Raw genomic sequence first — 18,661 nt, 5'->3', positions numbered from 1 at the left:
CAATTGTAAAAACCATCGTTTCAAAAAATATTAATATTAATGCCTGACCATGTCAAGGTCAAGGACTAAAACACGAGTTTGGTCAATTAAAAAGGACGTTTAAGGCCAAGCAAGGGTTTGCTTTTTTTTGCAGTTTTCCGTTCTATTTTATTACTTTTGTGTTAATTATGTTTGTCTGAAATGGATGTGATTTAAATATCTAGGAATATTTCATTCAATTAAATACTTTTTTTTATAATTGATTGCTAATGTAATTCTATTACCTGATATTTGAAGCTTTATAGAGATAGTGGGTAGATATGTAAAAACTTTTCTACCTTCGATATAAATCCTGCACATTTCTACTTATCAGTAATAAAAAAAATAAACAGCATTTATTCAGCATCCTTAGTTACTATGTCGTAAGTTACTATCTATTACGGGAAGTCATATCAAAAAATCAGTTTTATATGTGTTTCTAAATGTAGCCAGATTCTCCATTTCATTTTTTGTATTATGTTTGTTTGTATCAAAAACAGTTCATTTTATTTTGTAATGAAAAGTTTCCATTAATTTACAAGGTGCTGAATTTGTTGTCTAAAACTATTTGAAAATCTAGATCAGTGATGGCCAGTGATGGGTTTTCTGCGGCCCGCGGACTGATTTGAGAGACTTATGAGTAACTTTTTTGATGACACAGGGGTCACTTAAATCAGCCGTAATGCCTCGTGCATTTTGTAGTTTCGAATGCTTTTCGGTTTAAATCTTGTGGTAATCCCCAGAAAATGGTTTTTATTGCATTTTGTTATGCACAGGAACGGCCAGAGTAATTTGCGGCCCGCGACATCATGGGGCGATCTCATTTGGCCCGCACCATGCCTATACCTGGCAGCACTGATCTAGATTATCGTATACATACATGGTTGATAAATTATGCACAAACTATTTTATTCTATTGTAGATGGATCTACGGATGGACAGTGAAAGACGGTCTGTATGCATGTTGGAATCCCTTAAATCACAGTTTCACTAGCATATCCACGAATCGTTCAAGAGTTTTCGATATAATGTATGTTTAGCAATATGACGAGAAATCTGATAGTTTTGCTATCACATATTTCGTTGGAAATGCTCTTTATTTTGATCGAGAATTTTAATTGTTAACGTATATCGTATGCCTTCTAATCATATATATATTTTTTTACAAATTACAATTTACAATTTACAACCTTTAAAACATTAATATAAATTAATCTCGTGACTTAAACTAACAGTAACGCCTAATATTCATTCATCTTGTCTTATTGTTAATAATATCCAACACAAGCTATGCTTTCTGTTTCGCAACACCAGTTTTAGTAAATGTCCTAAATTTAGCACAAATCCTTGTTTTCTAGAAAAAAGCGTGACGCTTTTTGCTGTAGGGGACATTGTGGGTTGTCGTAAATCAATTCGAACTGCGCTCTAATGCTCAAGAGTTACATCTTCTAATAACACATACCTATTTATTTTATGTAGTTAAACAATTGAAGTTTGTAGCTGTTAATTTGACACATTTCAATACTTTTATTTACATAACTCAAAGCGTGATTTTCATCAAACTTGCGCAGTAGTTGCTAGTACTCCGTATTGCATTTTAATACTTTTCGGAAACGGCAAATCCAGGGTTATCGCCCCCGTACACCATCGATATACCGTCGCAGCCCTTACCCTGCTGCAAGTTGATGGTGGAATTGGTCGGCAGAATTGGTTTCGGGTTGAAGTAGCGCAGATAGCAGAAGCTACGCAATTTGTACGTAAAGAGCATCAGCAGCTGAACCAGGATGGCCAACACGATTGTCCCAACGACGGTCACCATGGCTCCGCTTGGTTTGCTCCAATCCAGCACTTTGTAGATGTAATGGCGACCTTTTCTGGAATGGGAAATGAACGTTGTATCAATTCTAGTTAATAACTCGTATAAACCCTTTTAGAGGTTCCAGCGTAGTAATAGTAGTAGAAAAAATATAATGGCTGAAATCATTCGGAATACACTTAAATTTATCCTTGTACTATCAAGCAATACAAGGAAACCAGTTCTTGGAGAATACTACCCAAACCTGACCGCAAATGCACTGTAAGGACACCGAAAGCCATCAAACGAGTAAGAGAGCGAATTCGACGGAAGTCAGATAAACATGGGCGTAAGATGGCCAAGGAACTAGGAATTTCCATGTCAACCTTGAAGAATATTTCGAAAGCTGCTCAATCACGGCACTGCTGCTGGCACGGTGCCAATGGACCATTTTAAGTAGCTTTTGCACATGCTTACCGCTAGATGGGCACTAAAGCCGCACGTAGCATATTTAGAGTAAACTTTAAGGCTGATACAGATTACACGTCATAATTTCTTGCCGTTCCGTTGTTGTTGACGGTGGATAACGGTTAAACTGAGCCGATCTTTTTAGGTGGACCAATCAGATTGCAAGGCAGTTTGACAGTCGTTCACAGACGTTCGTCGAGTGTGTTTGACAGAACATGTCTATGCTGGAGCCATCTGTGAATTTTTTTAGCTTTTTCTATGATCCATTGTGAAATTCTGTTTTCGGACGAAAAAATGTTCCTTGTACAGGATCACCACAACCAACAAAATGGTCGGATATATGGGCACATCTTTCTGATCTTCCTCGGAACCAACTAGTTGTTCAAAGGTTCCAGAATGTTTCCAGGGTGAAAGTAATGGAATGTTAAAATCAACACTAAATATTACATCAATAACGTTTTGAATTTGCTTCCCATTGCCCAAAACACTACAAGATTGCACCATACTGCTCCCAACAAGTTTCTGCACCGTCTCACCAGGAGAAAACTACACAGGCTTTGTGTGAGAGTAATTTTCCGGATTTTATTTCTTCGAAAGAGTTGCCTGCGTCTTCGCCTGATTTGAATCCTCTCGTCTCGACGACTATGCATGAGGTTACATGCTAGGAAAACTAGCACGCACCAAAGGATTGACTGCGGATATTTTGAAGCAACTTTTGAAAAAGATTTGGGATGAAATGCCTCAGGATGTCGTGCGTGTCAGTTATAACGCTTTTCAACAACGATTGCGACCAAAGGAAGAAAGATTTGAAATGCACTAAAAGACAAATGTTATGGATATACACTCGAATCTCGTTTCACGTCCACTATTGGAGAGACGTAAAAAAAATTGGTCGCAAAAAAGAGGACGTTAATTCAAATTTTGGACGTAAAAAAGTGGACGAAATCACGCGAAATGAATGGACGTAAAAAAAAATTCTAGTGTACTTTATACTCAAAAATTAAATCTTTTGCAAGCGCCTTTTTTGTGACCATTAACTTTACTGACAGTTATTACTACTCACGCTGTAATGAAAAGTAAATTTATGAGATTCAACTCGCTGGAGTGGGTTTTACCGCACTGTTAAATTGCTCTCAATCTCTTCAGATTCTACCATATAATAAAGTTCAATAAAACAGCAATGTTAAAAATTATAATTGTTTGCAATTTTCTTGAAAAAGACACAAATACGAGATTCCACAGAGTCACCGATTATTAGATAATAGTGATTAACTGGGGGGTCATTAGAAGACAGTAAGACCTAGTAAGGAAAGGCCCTATTCAATTGATCAAGATTACCCATTTTTCTCTTAGCAAGTGGACAGCGGAGTGCTTTTGTTCGTATGTGGCTTTTCTCCCCGTCAGACAGGAATGTTGGTTGGCACCCTTAGCAATAAATAGCAAACATTCCTCTACATTAGGCTCCTCGACATAACGGTGAGTATAAACTCTAATGCAACGCTAATATCTTCAATATGGGATCTCTGACAAATTTCTCGTTACCGTTACAGGCGCCGCGTTTGCGTTATGTAATTCGTTTAATGATCGTTCTCTGCTTATGAGCAGTCGATAGCTCCAAAGCGTGGTGGACCCTGACACTCGTGCCCACGACGGACGGCACGCAATTATAAGAAACTGTACCAACAAAGTACTTGCAGCACAGTACAGTGGGCAATAATTTTACATTGGACGCACAAAAAAATGCTACAGACATTAGCCGTTTAACAAGAACATAAACTGATCGGTACCGTGGCTTTTAGAGCATAGTTTGCAACGTTGTAGTAGGTACGTTTTCCAACTGCAAGCGTCATTAATCAGTTCTGCTGAAAAGAAAAAACCGCGGTAACATTTTCTTTGTTGGTGATCAGCGGTTAGTTTTATGTGGGAAAACACCATTAATGAAGCGCTCGGCTACAAACTTCTGCCACGAATCCTCATGAGGATACTTACTTGTCGGTTCCATCGCACAGATAATATACCACCGAAAAGAGGCAGTAAATCAAACCGAAGAGGATCGGTTGCACCACATGCCAGAACCGCACCGGATAAGCCACAATGATCAGATCTATGATCATGAACACACAGTTGGTTGCGTGGATTAGGATATTGTTTGCATCCACTGGCATCTCCTCTGCAATGCGGAAAACAAAATGTTGATGTTCAACTATAGTTGAAGAGCGTTACTCGTCGAGAACATTCCAGAAAAACTCACCATTGTGTAAAATGCCCCAGTAGATGACGGTAATGCACATCGATACGACCAGCGTTATGTTGTGCATCATCCAGTAGACCTTGAAGATGCGTGGCATATCCTCGCAGTTGCATATTTTTTCTGAAAAGATTATGAAGAAACAGCTTAGTTAGCCTCATCTGACCACTGCACTGGTAAGCCGAATTGGTTGATGTCACTCCTTTAGAGCATTTTTCTTTAAACTTCATTGTTAAGCTCAAAGCGGAGTTTTTATCGTAGTCTTTAGTTTGTAAATGGTTGCAACATTTTATGCTGATGTTATATTATCGCTGTTTTGAGCTTGACCTATGGCATGGGCCCCTAACTGGAAAGGGTTGTTTTTGTTGAAGTTGTGATTGAGATAGCCTAATTTATTCGCATCTGAAACCTGGCTGTGATTCAACGTTTTACTGGCAAAGCCTTTCGACCGAGTCTCTCACGATAAATGACTACACGGGCCCGAGAGCAAAGCAAACAGCATGAACTCTATCAATCCTTCGGTAGATAATAATCAATGAGGTTTGAAGGTGCGTCCGATCGGCTGTGCCACTGTTACAATCGATGCAGCCGACACGACACGATGTTATGTAAAGATGTCGCGACATTGGTGGTCATTCCGTGGCCTCCGCTCAAAATCACTTGAATTGTTTGCATATATTTTACAGTCAACTCTGTTGTAGAGATTGATTGGAAAACAAGTAGAGTGTTCCTGTCCGAAGCCTCCAGCTATCTGGGAGTTTGTTTGCAACTACCTACAAGGTTTTATTTGTACCGTATACCGGATCGTCATAAATTTATAGGGTATTACAATATCACATTCCGCTTCCTAACATATTCAGTGGGATGTATAAAGGATATTTATGAGTTAAAAATGTTAAAAATAATTAACTCACATTAGAAAGAAGCTAAGGTTTCCATTCGCACCAAACAAGAATAATTTCAATTTTCCGCTATTTTCCATTCGCGTGTTGTCTCACTCTATTGAGTACTATAAACATCTTTAATTTGATTACTTTCTTCTTATCATTTAATGGAAAGACTACCGTTATGAAAAATTATAAAAAAAAATAATTATTTGGTCGAGCACCAGGTGAAGAATAGTCTACAGACGGTCTTTTATTTTTCTTATTCAAACTTCAACTACAGATATATCGGAAAACACGAGTAAACCATTTAAAGGACCTACAATAAAGTGGTAAAATCCACCATTTGAATCTAACTGTGAATAATTGAGTCGGGCACGATTTATCAATGCGGTGTGGACCTGATAGGTATTATACTCAGCAGGTCCACGTCTTGTTGATAAAAATCTTGCCCGACTCCTACTTGCAATCATTTTTTCTGTATAAAGTTCATCTGTCCTACGACTACTATTTTCATCTATTATGTCATCGTGTTTTTCTGTATTCCGTACTTCATTCTTTTGCACTGTCGCTATCGAGTGAACGAACTATTTATTATCCATATGTCGATATTTTCACGCTTTTTCTTTTAGGTTTTTGTTACTTTTCAACCCCATTCTCTAGTCCAGAAAGTGCAGAAATTCCGGCACCAGTTTTATCTACAACCCACATGAAAGGTTCAGTTCTGAAAGTAAAACAAGTCTAGTCAGGTTTGAATGCGCAAAACTGACACTGCAATGGACATCTTTAGAAAATACGTACATAATATTTTGCGTCAAAACTAGCTTATGAAAAAGGTCAGTTGACTAAAAATTATCATTTTGATTCATTTGACTATATCGTCCCAACCAAGCATAATAACGGGTGGCAACTAAAATTTTAGAATTTTTTCGCGGCCCTTATGCTCAACAACGCTGCCCTTATACTCAGAGAAAAATGAGAGTATGTATGTGTTAGCTCTCTTTCTCCTCTTTTTGTTAATATTTTTTGTTTTGTTTATGATTGCCCAGTTTTGCTAAAAATGGCATCAAAATAAGAAGCACTTCGGTAGCGCGTTGTACACTTCTACGAACTGCAACCGAAATCTTGGCAAAAAGTATACGGTACAACATTTATAAAGCAAACATGTTGCAGCTTCGACTGTTTACCACCCAGATAACCAATAAGCATTTTCAATGCAATTTAAATGCAAACCAATACTTAAATTATATTTTGGCAAAATATGCGGCTACTTTACAGCTAGCCCTCTTGTAGTGGTGAAAATGCTTATTTGCAGCTAGTTACCGACAAGAAAAATTTAAATAGTATTGTGGATGCCAATTTACAAGAATTATGCAGTCAACCTGCAGTAAAAAACGCCAGGGATGCTAATGAACGATTGATTTACTGCTTATATATATGCTTATTGATTACCTGGGCATATCCTAAGATGCCCAACAACTATTCGCAAGCAAGGTAGTGGAAGACCAGCCAAAATTATGGACGCAGAAGGACATCGTTCTCTTTCTCGTTTCTTCAACAACAAGCCCTCTGGTTTGGCTATCAATTACGATGCAGCAGACGAATGTTTGAAGAAAATTTTGATCCCGTTTCTACAAAAACATCGTGCAGATGGACAATACGTGTTTTGGCCGGATAGAGCATCATCGCATTACGCCAATAAAACACAATCGTTCCTGAATACCCATTCGATCCCATTTTTACCCGAAAACCACGACCCGAAAAATCTGTCTCAGTGCGTCCAATCGAAGAATTCATCGGGACTTTGAGTTCATTGGTGTACAAAAACTGCTATAGTCCTACGTCACTCTTTCGTACAACACTTAGGGCTGTATCTCCTTTTTCGGAAGTTCTCTAGAACATCAAACTTATCCTTGGCAGTGAAATACTGGTTCGCCGGAAGATATCGAAGTTTGCGAAAAAACTACAAGGTATACAGCCCTAAGGGCTGTACGAAAGGGTGACGTAGGACTATATAAGATCATTAGACCAAAAACTAATATAAACTGGATTTTTGGCATATGTATGTTTATAAGAATCTGTGAGTGCAATTGTTTAAATGAATATTTAAAAGAGAAGAGCGAAATGTTCATATTCAATTCTTCATTGAATGCAAAGGTTTCATTTGCTTGATTAGCTCTCGAGTTATGAGGAACTTTGTATTTCATTTGTATAGGAGCCCCCTCTCCTAAAGTGAGGAGGGGTCCCAGTTATTCATAGAAAAAATTTTTGTCTCCAAAAACACCCACGTGTCAAATTTGGTTCCATTTGCTTGATTAGTTCTCAAGTTATGAGGAAATTTGTATTTCGTTTGTATAGGAGCCCCCCCCCCCTCTTAAAGTGGGGAGGGGTTCTAATTCACCATAGAAAATATTCATGCCCTAGTAAACTCATGCCAAATTTGGTTCCATTTGCTTGATTAATTCTCGAGTTTTGAGGAAATTTGCATTTCATTTGTATAGGAGCCCCCCTTCCTAAAGTGGGGAGGGGCCATAATTCATCATAGAAAAAAATTTTGTCTCCAAAAACAGCCACGTGCCAAATTTTGTTCCATTTGCTTAACCGTTATGTGTTCGGCTTGGTACCCGGGTACCTTTTGAGACTTTATAGCCTCGAAAAACAAGGTTTACGACAACTCAGCCAGCTAAAACTCGTAGAATGCTCCTAACTAGTGGGAATAAACCATTTGTCATCAACAGATTGCCTGTAGCAGCAGCGGGGGTCGAAGGGGGGGCCTTCGAATTTTTTTACCCCATAAGTGTTCGGATGGGTACCCGGGCACCCACCGAAATGAAATGCTTCTAACTTTATCAATTCTTGACCGATTTTGGATCTTGAACCGTCAAAAGATTGAAAAATTTGTCTATTTTTAGAGCATGAGACTTACCAAGCCTGGGACCACGTCTGGTTCCCGTAAATCCGGATCTCCGGGACCATGTTCCGGATCCAAAACAAATGTGTACAATTGTCAATAAAACCACACAATATTGGTATCAAAATTCATGAAATCACTCCAGGAGTTGACGTTTATCCATTTTGAGTCCATTCAACTTATAGTCTTTGGAATGGCCACTCCGGAACAAATTCCTGTGGGGCCTTACGGGACCGCTAACATATTTGGATAGAAAACCCTAGCAATATGTATATCAAAATTCACGAAATCACTCCAGGAGTTGAGCTTTATCCATTTTAAGTTCATTTGATAAGCTGTCCCTGGAATGGCCACTCCGGAGCAGGTTCCTGTGGGGCTCTATGAGACCAGTAACATGTTTGGATAGAAACCCTAGCAATATGTATATCAAAATTCGTGAAATCACTCCAGGAGTTGATTTTTATCCACCTTGAGTCCATTTGATGAGTTGTCTCCAGAATGGCCATTCCGGAGCAGATTCCCGTCGGGTCCTATGAGGCCACTACCATGTTTGGATAGAAACCCTAGCAATATGTATGTCAAAATTCATGAAATCACGCCAGGAGTTCATTTTTATCCATTTTGAGTCCATCTGACAAGTTGTCCCCGGAGTGGCCATTCCGAGGACAACTCATCAAATGGACTCAATATGGATAAAAATCAAATTCTAGAGTGATTTCATGAGGTTTGATATACAACCTGCCGAGGTTTCTTTTTATATCAAACAAGCTAGTGGCCATATCGGGCCCCTCGGTAAGTTACTCCGGAATGGTCATTCCTAGGAAAACTCGTCAAATCGACTTAAATGGAAAAAAATCAATTCCTGGAGGGATTTCATGAATTTTGACATACATATTGCTAGGGTTTCTACCCAAACATGTTAGTGGCCTCAGGGCCCCATGGGAATCTGCTCCGGAATGGCCATTCCGAAGATAACTCGTTAAATGGACTCAAAATGGATAAACATCAACTCCTGGAGTGATTTCATGAATTTTGATACCAATATTGTGTGGTTTTATTGACAATTGTACACATTTGTTTTGGATCCGGAACATGATCCCGGAGATCCGGATTTACGGGAACCAGACGTGGTCCCAGGCTTGGTAAGTCTCATGCTCTAAAAATAGACAAATTTTCCAATCTTTTGACGGTTCAAGATACAAAATCGGTCAAGAATTGATAAAGTTAGAAGCATTTCATTTCGATGGGTACCCGGGTACCCATCCGAACACTTATGGGTGTTAAATTTCCCGTACACATAACGGTTAATTACTTCTCGAGTTATGAGGAAAATTGTGTTTGTTTGGTACAGGAGCCCTCCCTCTTAAAGTGGGGAGGGGTCCTAATTTACTATAGAAAATATTCTTGCCCTCGAAAACCTTCACATGCCAAATTTGGTTCCATTTGCTTGATTAGTTCTCGAGTTATGAGTAAATTTGTATGGAAGCCCCCCCTTTTAAAGAGGAGAGGAGTTATAATTCCCCTTATAAATAGGGGAGGGGTCTCAATTTACCATAGAATAAATTCTTGTCACCGAAAACACCCACATGCCAAATTTTGTTCTATTTGCTTGATTAGTTGTCGAGTTATGCAGAAATTTGGGTTTCATCTGTATGGGAGCCCCCCCTCTTAGTGGGGGGAGGGGTTTCTAACCATCACTAAACCCTTTCCTGGCCCCAAAAAACCTCTACATGCATATTTTCATGCCGATTGGTTCAGTAGTTTTCGATTCTATAAGGAACATACGGACAGACAGACAGACAGACAGACAGACAGACAGACAGACAGACAGACAGACAGACAGAAATCCTTCTTTATAGGTATAGATTAGCATTTGAAATCTTTCATTCAAACGTTACACTTCTATTTTCGTTTTCACAAAGTGCTACCCAGTCCCAGTATAGTAAACAAAGACGTAGTCCTACGTCAAAATTCTTGATTAGACAAGCAATTTGCTCATGCGGAAAGCGGAGTACACATTTTGTGACCACAGATACCATGAAAGTGTATTTGAAAAAGTGTCTCTAAAAGCGACTTCTTCCTCTTCTAAAGTCTCACAACTATCCTTCGATCTTCTGGCCGGAATTGGCTTCATGTCATCACGCAAAGGACGTATAAGGCAGATAATGTCGATTTCGTGCCAAAAGACCGGAGCAGCGGCCAATCGAGTTACCAATGGATGAGCTACCGTATAGTACCGTAAATACAAAAGTTCAGCAATATTGGAGATAATAATTAGTTCCCATACATACAGTTTTCAAATTCTGATTGACTCAGGTGCTATAGTAAAATAGATCAAAATTGAGTCTTCGCTCCGTCCTTGAACGAAGAAGTTAGCCATCGCAGGGCACTTCGTACCTTTTACTTCTAGCAGTCGAGAGCCGGGGTAGCTCTTGCCGTATCAAGAATTCCTCTCCACAGTACTCAGTCCAGTCCACACCCAAGTCGGCTTCAACCTGGTCGAGTCATCTAGTACGTTGTGTCCTATTCCTGGTGTCGGTGTGGTTCTGGAAGCGAACGGATTGCATTGCACAGTCATCTGGCATCCTTGCGACGTGGTCGGCCCACCGTAGTCACCCAACTTTCGCCAAGTGTGCGATTGGAATCTCTCCAAGTAGTGCTTGCAATTCGTGGTTCATACGCCAACGCCACTCTCCGCTTTCCGTTCGTACTCCACCAAAAATAGTCCGCAACATCGTTCGTTCAAATAAGGTAAGTGCACGTATGTCTTTCGTAAACAAAGTTATTCGCTGCAGTCTGTGTAGGTCTACCGGTCTGATTAGCGTTTTGTACGTCGTCAGCTTTGTGCGGCGGTGTATACTTCTATGCGTCTTGCGGAGGGAAAAGTAGACTTGACTTCCAGCTTGAATGTGTCGTTGAATCTCTCTACTCGTATTATTGTCAGTGGTGACCTGAAATCTCAAATATACTAACTCATCAACCACTTCCAGTTCATCACCGTCAATAGTCACTGTCCGTAGGAGGCAAACGTTGCTTTCTTCCTAGCCTCCGTTTTTAGTCTGGCATAGCTTGCACCCGCCGTCCCAAGGTTTCCAGTAATGATGTCGAGGTCGCCTGCAAAGACTAGGAGTTGGCTACTCTTGCCGAAGATCGTTACTCTCGTTTCGATGCCCTCTCGCCGGATCACACCTTCAATAGCGATATTGAATAACATACAGGACAATCCATTCCCTTGCCGCAACCCTCTGCGCGATTCGAAGAGACTCGAGAGAGTGTCCCCGAAACGCGCACGTAGTGCCCCGATAAAGCCCGCTTGAATTGCTCTACGAACTCTCTTGCTATTGGGAATAGACGACGTAACAAATCTGGGAGAGCACCTTATATGCGACGTTGACCAGCTCACTTCGTATCCACCGGATGAAGCATAAGTTGAAGAATAAAGAAATAGTCGCTAGTGACATTGGTCAGATGAAGAATCGGTAGAACTGGTAGAAGTGTCCCTGAAACGCGCACGTAGTGCATCACTCGCTCCAGCGTAGCTTTGATTAACCACGTCAGTTTGTCCGGAAAACCGTTCTCGTGCATTATCTGCCATAGCTATTCGCGTTCAACGGTATCGTATGCTGCCCTGAAATTCACAAAAACAAGATGCGCGGGCACGTTGTACTCCCGACATTTCTGAAGGATTTATCGGAGAGTAAAAATGTGATCCGTAGTAGCACGTGCCCTCATAAAGCCCGCTTGAACTGCTCAACGAATTCAGTTGAACAATAAGGAAATAGTCGCCTGTGACATTGGTCAAATGAAGAATTGGTAGAACTGGCGGAAAAAGGCGTGTGGCACGTGATGAGTGACTTTTCTATTTTGGAAGGCATTACGCGTGCTTTATATTATACACTTTCATTTGAATTTCATTTTTGAAGTTTTACTATTTGTTCGGTAATATGATGAAATGCTTAGCGGGAGGAAGACTTTATTCAAACGTAGAAGTGTATGTTGTAGTTGGAGCAATCTAAGAAGAAGCGAACAATAAAATTTTAATTTTGTCACGTAAAAAAACAGATTTTGGATCTATATAGGAAATCTGGAGATTATAGTTACAAAAGTTCACCAGGAAAAAGGAAAACAATGACAATTTATTAACTTCTCACGTACAGACTAAAATATCTACGTTTGTCGGATACGGCAGCTTGTTACAGCATTTCATAGTTGTATGACCGTGTCGCTGCACCTTAATTAATTCGGAAATTGTTTTTCATAAACGATATTTGATCAAGACGGCAATAGCCTCTCAGTGATCCCGCACTGGACATACCCAATCATTATTATTTCGCTTTACACACCGAATCCTCTTTTTAAACCCAATTCAAATCTGTAAGTGTTTATTCAGCCCTCGAATGGCAACTTACCAACGTAAATTGTAAACCTCTGACGCAAATAACAAAGTACGGCAGCAATCAATCGTACTCAATTCATCCCAGGCAAGATCAGATTCTCCACTTAACCGCGCCGGACCGGACTGGTACTTCAAATTTTCAAACAGTTCTAAAGAAAAGTAAAGCTTCCAGTGTATGTCCGAGTAAAAGCAACAGTCAGCGTGAGTTGGTTCCAGAGAAATACCTACTCTTACACTTAAGCTCGTGCTTCTTCAGACAGCACACGAGCACTCATGACCTAGCAGGTAAATCAAAACCATCAACACCGACGATGGCGTTGGCCGCAAACGTCATTAGAAGGCGGAACTGAATGATGAATACAGTCTGTGTTTACTAACATTTTCGGAAATTGCGCTACCAGTCGGTGCGGTGCGGTAGTGCCAGTCTTTTAGTTTAGCCCATATGGCTTCCTATGGAGCAAAGAACTTAATTGTTTTTTCAGAGCACACCCGTGCGGGCTCACTTACCGAAACCGGCGAACGAACGAGGTTTTGATTAAAAATATAGTAACGATTGAGGAAATGTATTCGTTGGATGTTAACCTTTTTAAATACTCGTTAGCGGTGCATTAATGACATACGTGCGTCGTGCTGTGCTGCGGGAGGAGACCGGTTTGGAGACATCCAGTTTACCGACCGGCTGCACGACAGTTTCAGCAGACATTTTTGGTCCTAATATTTACCACAAGCATATGATAGGTATGCTGCAATTTTTATATAAACTTGAGCGACAGATAGGTCGTTGACAACCTTTACTGCCTTATAGTAAACGGATAAAATTTTAGTGTCGAAACACTGTGCTAAGTCTGCTTTGAAGGATAAAATGATGCATTATCTATAGGTATAACCATCCTGTTTTGTCTAATAAAATATTTCAGGGCAGCATACGATACAGTCGAGTGGAAAGAGCTATTACAGATGATGCACAAAAATAAATTTCCTAGAAGAACAGCTTTCTAACTTCTAAGTAAAACTCAAGAGTATTGAAAATTTTGAATAAATGTTAGTATTATTCTCAATACTCGTTTATTTTCCACACAATTTTACTAAGGTATTGTAAACTCTGACCAACTCTGGTTGTTCAGGAAAACATCTTTCGTATGCTTCGCAATGTACCGTACATTCTCATTACATCTGCATTTAGGAAATTCTGCCGTAGGATTTACCTAACTGCATGGCGTAAAATAAATGATTTTGACCTTTAAACACGACAGAGCGATTGCCGTATATTATTGCCAGGCATGTTGAATTCTATCTATGCGCAGTGTTAAAGTGCAAACCGAAGCGAGCCTCCGTACGTGCGTTTCTATCCGGTAATTGGGTAAAATGAACAAAACACAAAGCTACATATGTATGAATCTAAACATTTTCGCCGTTTTCAGTTTCAGCTTTTCATCACTTTCCTCATTTTGCTGTGAAATGATTATTAATTTTTGATCGGTTACAAACTGCGTGTTGCAGGGAGTGAACGTTTGTTCCGTTTTGAGTTGTGGTCCATCACATTATTAGGTGAAGATGTTGAAAGCGTTGCAATGCAGGTGCATGAGTATCTCGGTGGGTTGAGGTTATTTAGTGTTTCTGAGAGCAATGATGGCAATTTTTTTAAAAACGTTGACAACGCTTAATAACACTGCTGTTATTACATGGTCAGGATCGAATTGCAGAGTTCTAAATTGCATACATATTTGCATCGTTGCCTATGGGTTCTCATTTTTTATTATCTTATTGAGAAAAGTTTTATGATTAAACAATCCATTTGGAATCATAAACCAAATGTTTGCTCATTCGTGACACTTCATGAGCAACGTATAGCAAACAAAAAGCTTATCACAACTTTACCAACAAAGAAGTTCTACCAAGTGGTTTTATTGCGATAATGTATACTTCATGCAAATTCCTCTTACACCAAAATAAACAAAGATCTTTAAAATGAGCAAAAACTATTTTTATATTGCAGTGCAGTTAACTCAAACCGGTTCTGGTGAATCAATTTTGTTGAATTCTTGGTGGTACTGTGAAATCGAAAATTAGTTTCATTTCATGGCAGCACCTGTGGTCGAAAGGTATGCATACAAGCGAGTTGTGTTTCCATTATAATAAACTTTTGACGTCAATCGCGGACAACATTAAGCTGTTCAATCAGCTATGTCGAACCAATTGTAGTTCAACTGAACACAGCTAAAATTCCCGCTGCAAGTTGAATAAAATGCATCAACTCTCACAATAGCAATTCTTTAAATAAATATTTTGATTTATATACAATAATTGTTATATACACTAATTTACGAAATTAAATTGTCGATATTGGAAGCTTCATTTATTCATGTAATATAAACGGAAATGCTTCATGTACTTACTGAAGCAGCTAAGCTAGGAGGTGCGAACTAGAGCGCCTGTTCTCCAGGTGAGGGACGGCTCACACAGCGTCCGTCTCGTAACGGGCGGCTGAATATGAAATGCTGTATCCCGCAAGCTATACCTAAGATGGCAGACCCATCAGCGAGATGTAGGTATCGCGACCCCGGTGAGGTAGTATACCGAAAACTCAATTACCACGAATAACGAGAAAGAAATTCAGGACGGAACAATCGGTATAGGACACGTCAAGGGACAAGGAAACGATTAAGGGATAACGATTGGAAACTTGGTACCTGGAATGTCCGAAGTCTCCATGAACCAACACGGGCTGGCTTGCTTGCTCGAGAGCTGCATCAACTCGGAGTAAAGATCGCTGCTATTCAGGAAGTTCGGTGGCCAAATTCCGGAGAAAGGGAGTTCCGTGCAGACCCTATTGCAGGCACTTCTTTCAAGTACCACATCTACTACAGTGGCGGCAAAAACAAAAGCAATAAGTTATCCGGTGGAGGCCCGTAAATGACCTGAGATGTATATGCGTGTTGAGGATTAAGGGCAAATTCTTCAACTACAGTCTAATCAACTTATACGCACCGGCAGATGATAAATCCGATGATGCTAAAAATGAGTTTTATGACAGGCTTGAGAATGCCCAAAACACGACGTGAAAATCATCATCAGAGATGCAAATGCACCGATCGGGAGGGAGGAATTCTTCCGTCCAGTCATTGGAAGACATAGCCTTCATCTATCGACCAATGATAACGGTCTGAGGCTCATAAATTTTGCCGCGGCCAGAGGAATGGCCATCTGTAGCACCTACTTTCCACGTTTGAATATTCGGAAACACACCTGGAGGCATCCAAATGGAGACTCTAGCTCTCAGATCGATCATGTCTTGATTGACGGACGACACTTTTCGGATGTTTTCGATGTACGGTCTTTTCGGGGACCAAATATCGACTCTGACCGTAGTCAGTCAGATTCGCGCAAGGCTGTCGAACACGGCGAAAGCTCGCACTGAGAGGGCGCTGCGTTTCAACATCCAGCGGTTAACGGCAGACGGCGTAGCAGTGGAGTACGCCAGGAAGCTTGACCAACGAATCGCAGAACAGCAGGTGGAAGGAGAATATATAAATGGGCTGTGGAGGAACATCCATGGTGCCATCGAAACAGCTGCGAGAGAGGTGGTAGGCACGACGCGTGGAAAACAACGTAACAGCTGGTTTGATCCCGAATGCCAGAGAGTGACAGATGAAAAGAACCAGGCCAGGAGTCGCATGCTCACTGCGGTAACGCGTCAAAACAGAGAGAGATACAGAGAGACTAGAGCTGCGGAAAAAAGAATCAATCGCCTAAAGAAACGCGAGTACGAGGAGCACGTGCTCGCCGGCGCAGAGGAGCGATACGCCAGAAACGACACACGGAGTTTCTATAAAACGGTGAGAAGCAGGAATTTTGCCATGCCTGTGATGTGCAATGATAGTGATGGCAACCTGCTTACCGACAAAACGGCGGTAGGCGCCAGGTGGAAGGAGCACTTCCAGACACTGCTGAATGGAGAGGTAAATGCGGAGATCAGCAGGGACAGGATAGGAATTGTAAGCGATGGTCAAGCTGTGGAGCCACCAACACAGGAGGAGGTTAAAAAGGTAATCAGTGAGCTGAAAAACGGTAAGGCTGCTGGGAAGGACGGTATCCCGGCTGAACTTCTAAAAGCGGGGAGCGAGCGGCTGTACGAAGCAATCCACCGGATCATTGCCAGGATCTGGGAGGAAGAACAAATGCCGGAGGAGTGGTTGGATGGCCTCATTTGCCCAATTTTCAAAAAGGGACATCGAATGGAGTGTAAAAACTATGGAGGAATTACATTGCTCAATTCTGCCTACAAGGTGCTTTCCCGTATCCTGTTCTGCAGACTGAGACCGCTCGCGGAGTTCTTCGTCGGCGAGTACCAAGCTGGTTTTCGTGAGGGATGCTCCACGACGGATCAGATGTTTACCCTGCGTCAGTTGCTAGACAAGTTGCGGGAGTACAACTTGCAGACACACCATGTGTTTGTGAACTTTAAAGCGGCGTACGATTCAGTTAAACGAAATGAGCTGTGGCAGATAGTGCTAGAACATGGTTTTTCGACGAAACTAGTTACGCTGATTCGTGCGACGCTGGACGGATCCAAATCATGCGTTAAAATAGTGGGTGAGACCTCAGGTGCTTTCGTGACGTTGGATGGACTGAAGCAAGGGGATGCATTCTCTAACCTGCTATTCAACATTGCCTTGGAAGGTGCATTACGAAGGGCAAACGTGGAAAGGAATGGAACTATCATCACGAAATCTCACATGCTTCTTGGTTTTGCGGATGACGTTGATATCATCGGAATCAACCGTAGAGCAGTGGAAGAGGCCTTCAGGCCTTTTAAAAGGAAAGCGGCGAGATTGGAACTTACCATTAACACCGCCAAAACGAAGTACATGGTTGCTGGTAGGGAACGTGGAAGCTTAAGTGGTGTTGGTGCCGAGGTGGAGTTAGATGGGGAGCGTTATGAAGTAGTGGAGGAATTTATATACCTTGGTACACTCGTGACTGTGACAACGATGTAAGCCGCGAAGTGAAACGACGAGTTGCTACGGATTACGTAGCCAGCTGAAGTCCCGTAGTTTGCAAATTCGCACAAAACTGGCGCTCTACAGAACACTAATCCTCCCGGTGGCCCTTTACGGACACGAATCATGCACGCTAAAGGAAGCTGATCGGCGAGTGCTTGGGGTTTTTGATCGTAAAATTCTGCGATCTATACTTGGTGGCAAAATGGAAAATGGAGTGTGGCGCAGACGCATGAATCACGAGCTGTACCAAGTATACAAACATGCTGATATAGTGAAGGTAGTGCAATGTGGCAGGCTGCGGTGGGCTCGACACTTGGCCAGAATGCCCGACGAAAGAGTAGCCAAAACTATTTTCAGCAGAGAACCAGGAAGAGGCCGTAGACTCCGAGGCAAACCCCGCACCCGGTGGGTGTGTGCTGTCGAAGACGGTGCACGATCAGCTGGTGTTCGTGGGGATTGGAGAACGGCAGCCCAGAACCGACTCTACTGGAGGACCATAATTCGTTCGGCGCAGGATCGGTAACGGACCGTTGTCACTAAAGTATAGTAAGTATCAACGGAACTTTTTCTTGAAGACAAAATTGTCAAAATACTTACTAGGATTGCTTTTGCTATGAAAAATAATCAAGCGAACTTCCACATTTTCGGGTTTGTCTCTTGTGAACCATTCAAGTTAAAGTAATTGTGTTTTTCTCAAACTTGTTTTTTCGTGCTAGGCCACAAAAACTGTTTGTTAAGCATCTTTTTAATAATGTTATGTACCGTTCTGATTGTATACCACCGGATAGAGGACATTCTAACAAACACGGTGATATATAATAACCATAATATTTTATCATATTAGCGATACTAGCGAGCATTTTACTGAAAGTGTTCGAAGTTTGAGACTGTTTTAAGTTTGAATTAGAACGGTATCGTTTTTAAGATTTTTAATGTAA

The 18,661-nt window shown here is 41.1% G+C and overlaps 1 protein-coding gene across 1 annotated transcript in view; it reads right to left on the bottom strand.

Annotated features, from left to right (window-relative positions):
- Positions 1–246: 246 nt before the first annotated feature.
- LOC128739154 (protein rolling stone-like) overlaps positions 247–18,661 on the bottom strand; it is a 60,116-nt gene continuing 41,701 nt past the window's right edge. Inside the window, exons 4-6 of the mRNA XM_053834571.1 lie at positions 4,533–4,652; positions 4,271–4,451; positions 247–1,892 (exon numbers count right to left, since the gene is read on the bottom strand). Coding sequence (XP_053690546.1) covers positions 1,616–1,892; positions 4,271–4,451; positions 4,533–4,652 — 578 coding nt within the window. The 3' untranslated portion in view covers positions 247–1,615. The remainder of the gene's footprint in view (positions 1,893–4,270; positions 4,452–4,532; positions 4,653–18,661) is intronic.

Source organism: Sabethes cyaneus, chromosome 3 (genome assembly GCF_943734655.1).
Source record: "Sabethes cyaneus chromosome 3, idSabCyanKW18_F2, whole genome shotgun sequence".
NCBI classification, from domain to species: domain Eukaryota; kingdom Metazoa; phylum Arthropoda; class Insecta; order Diptera; family Culicidae; genus Sabethes; species Sabethes cyaneus.
Note: the sequence above shows the minus strand (reverse complement) of the source record. Positions and strands in the feature narration are given on the sequence as shown.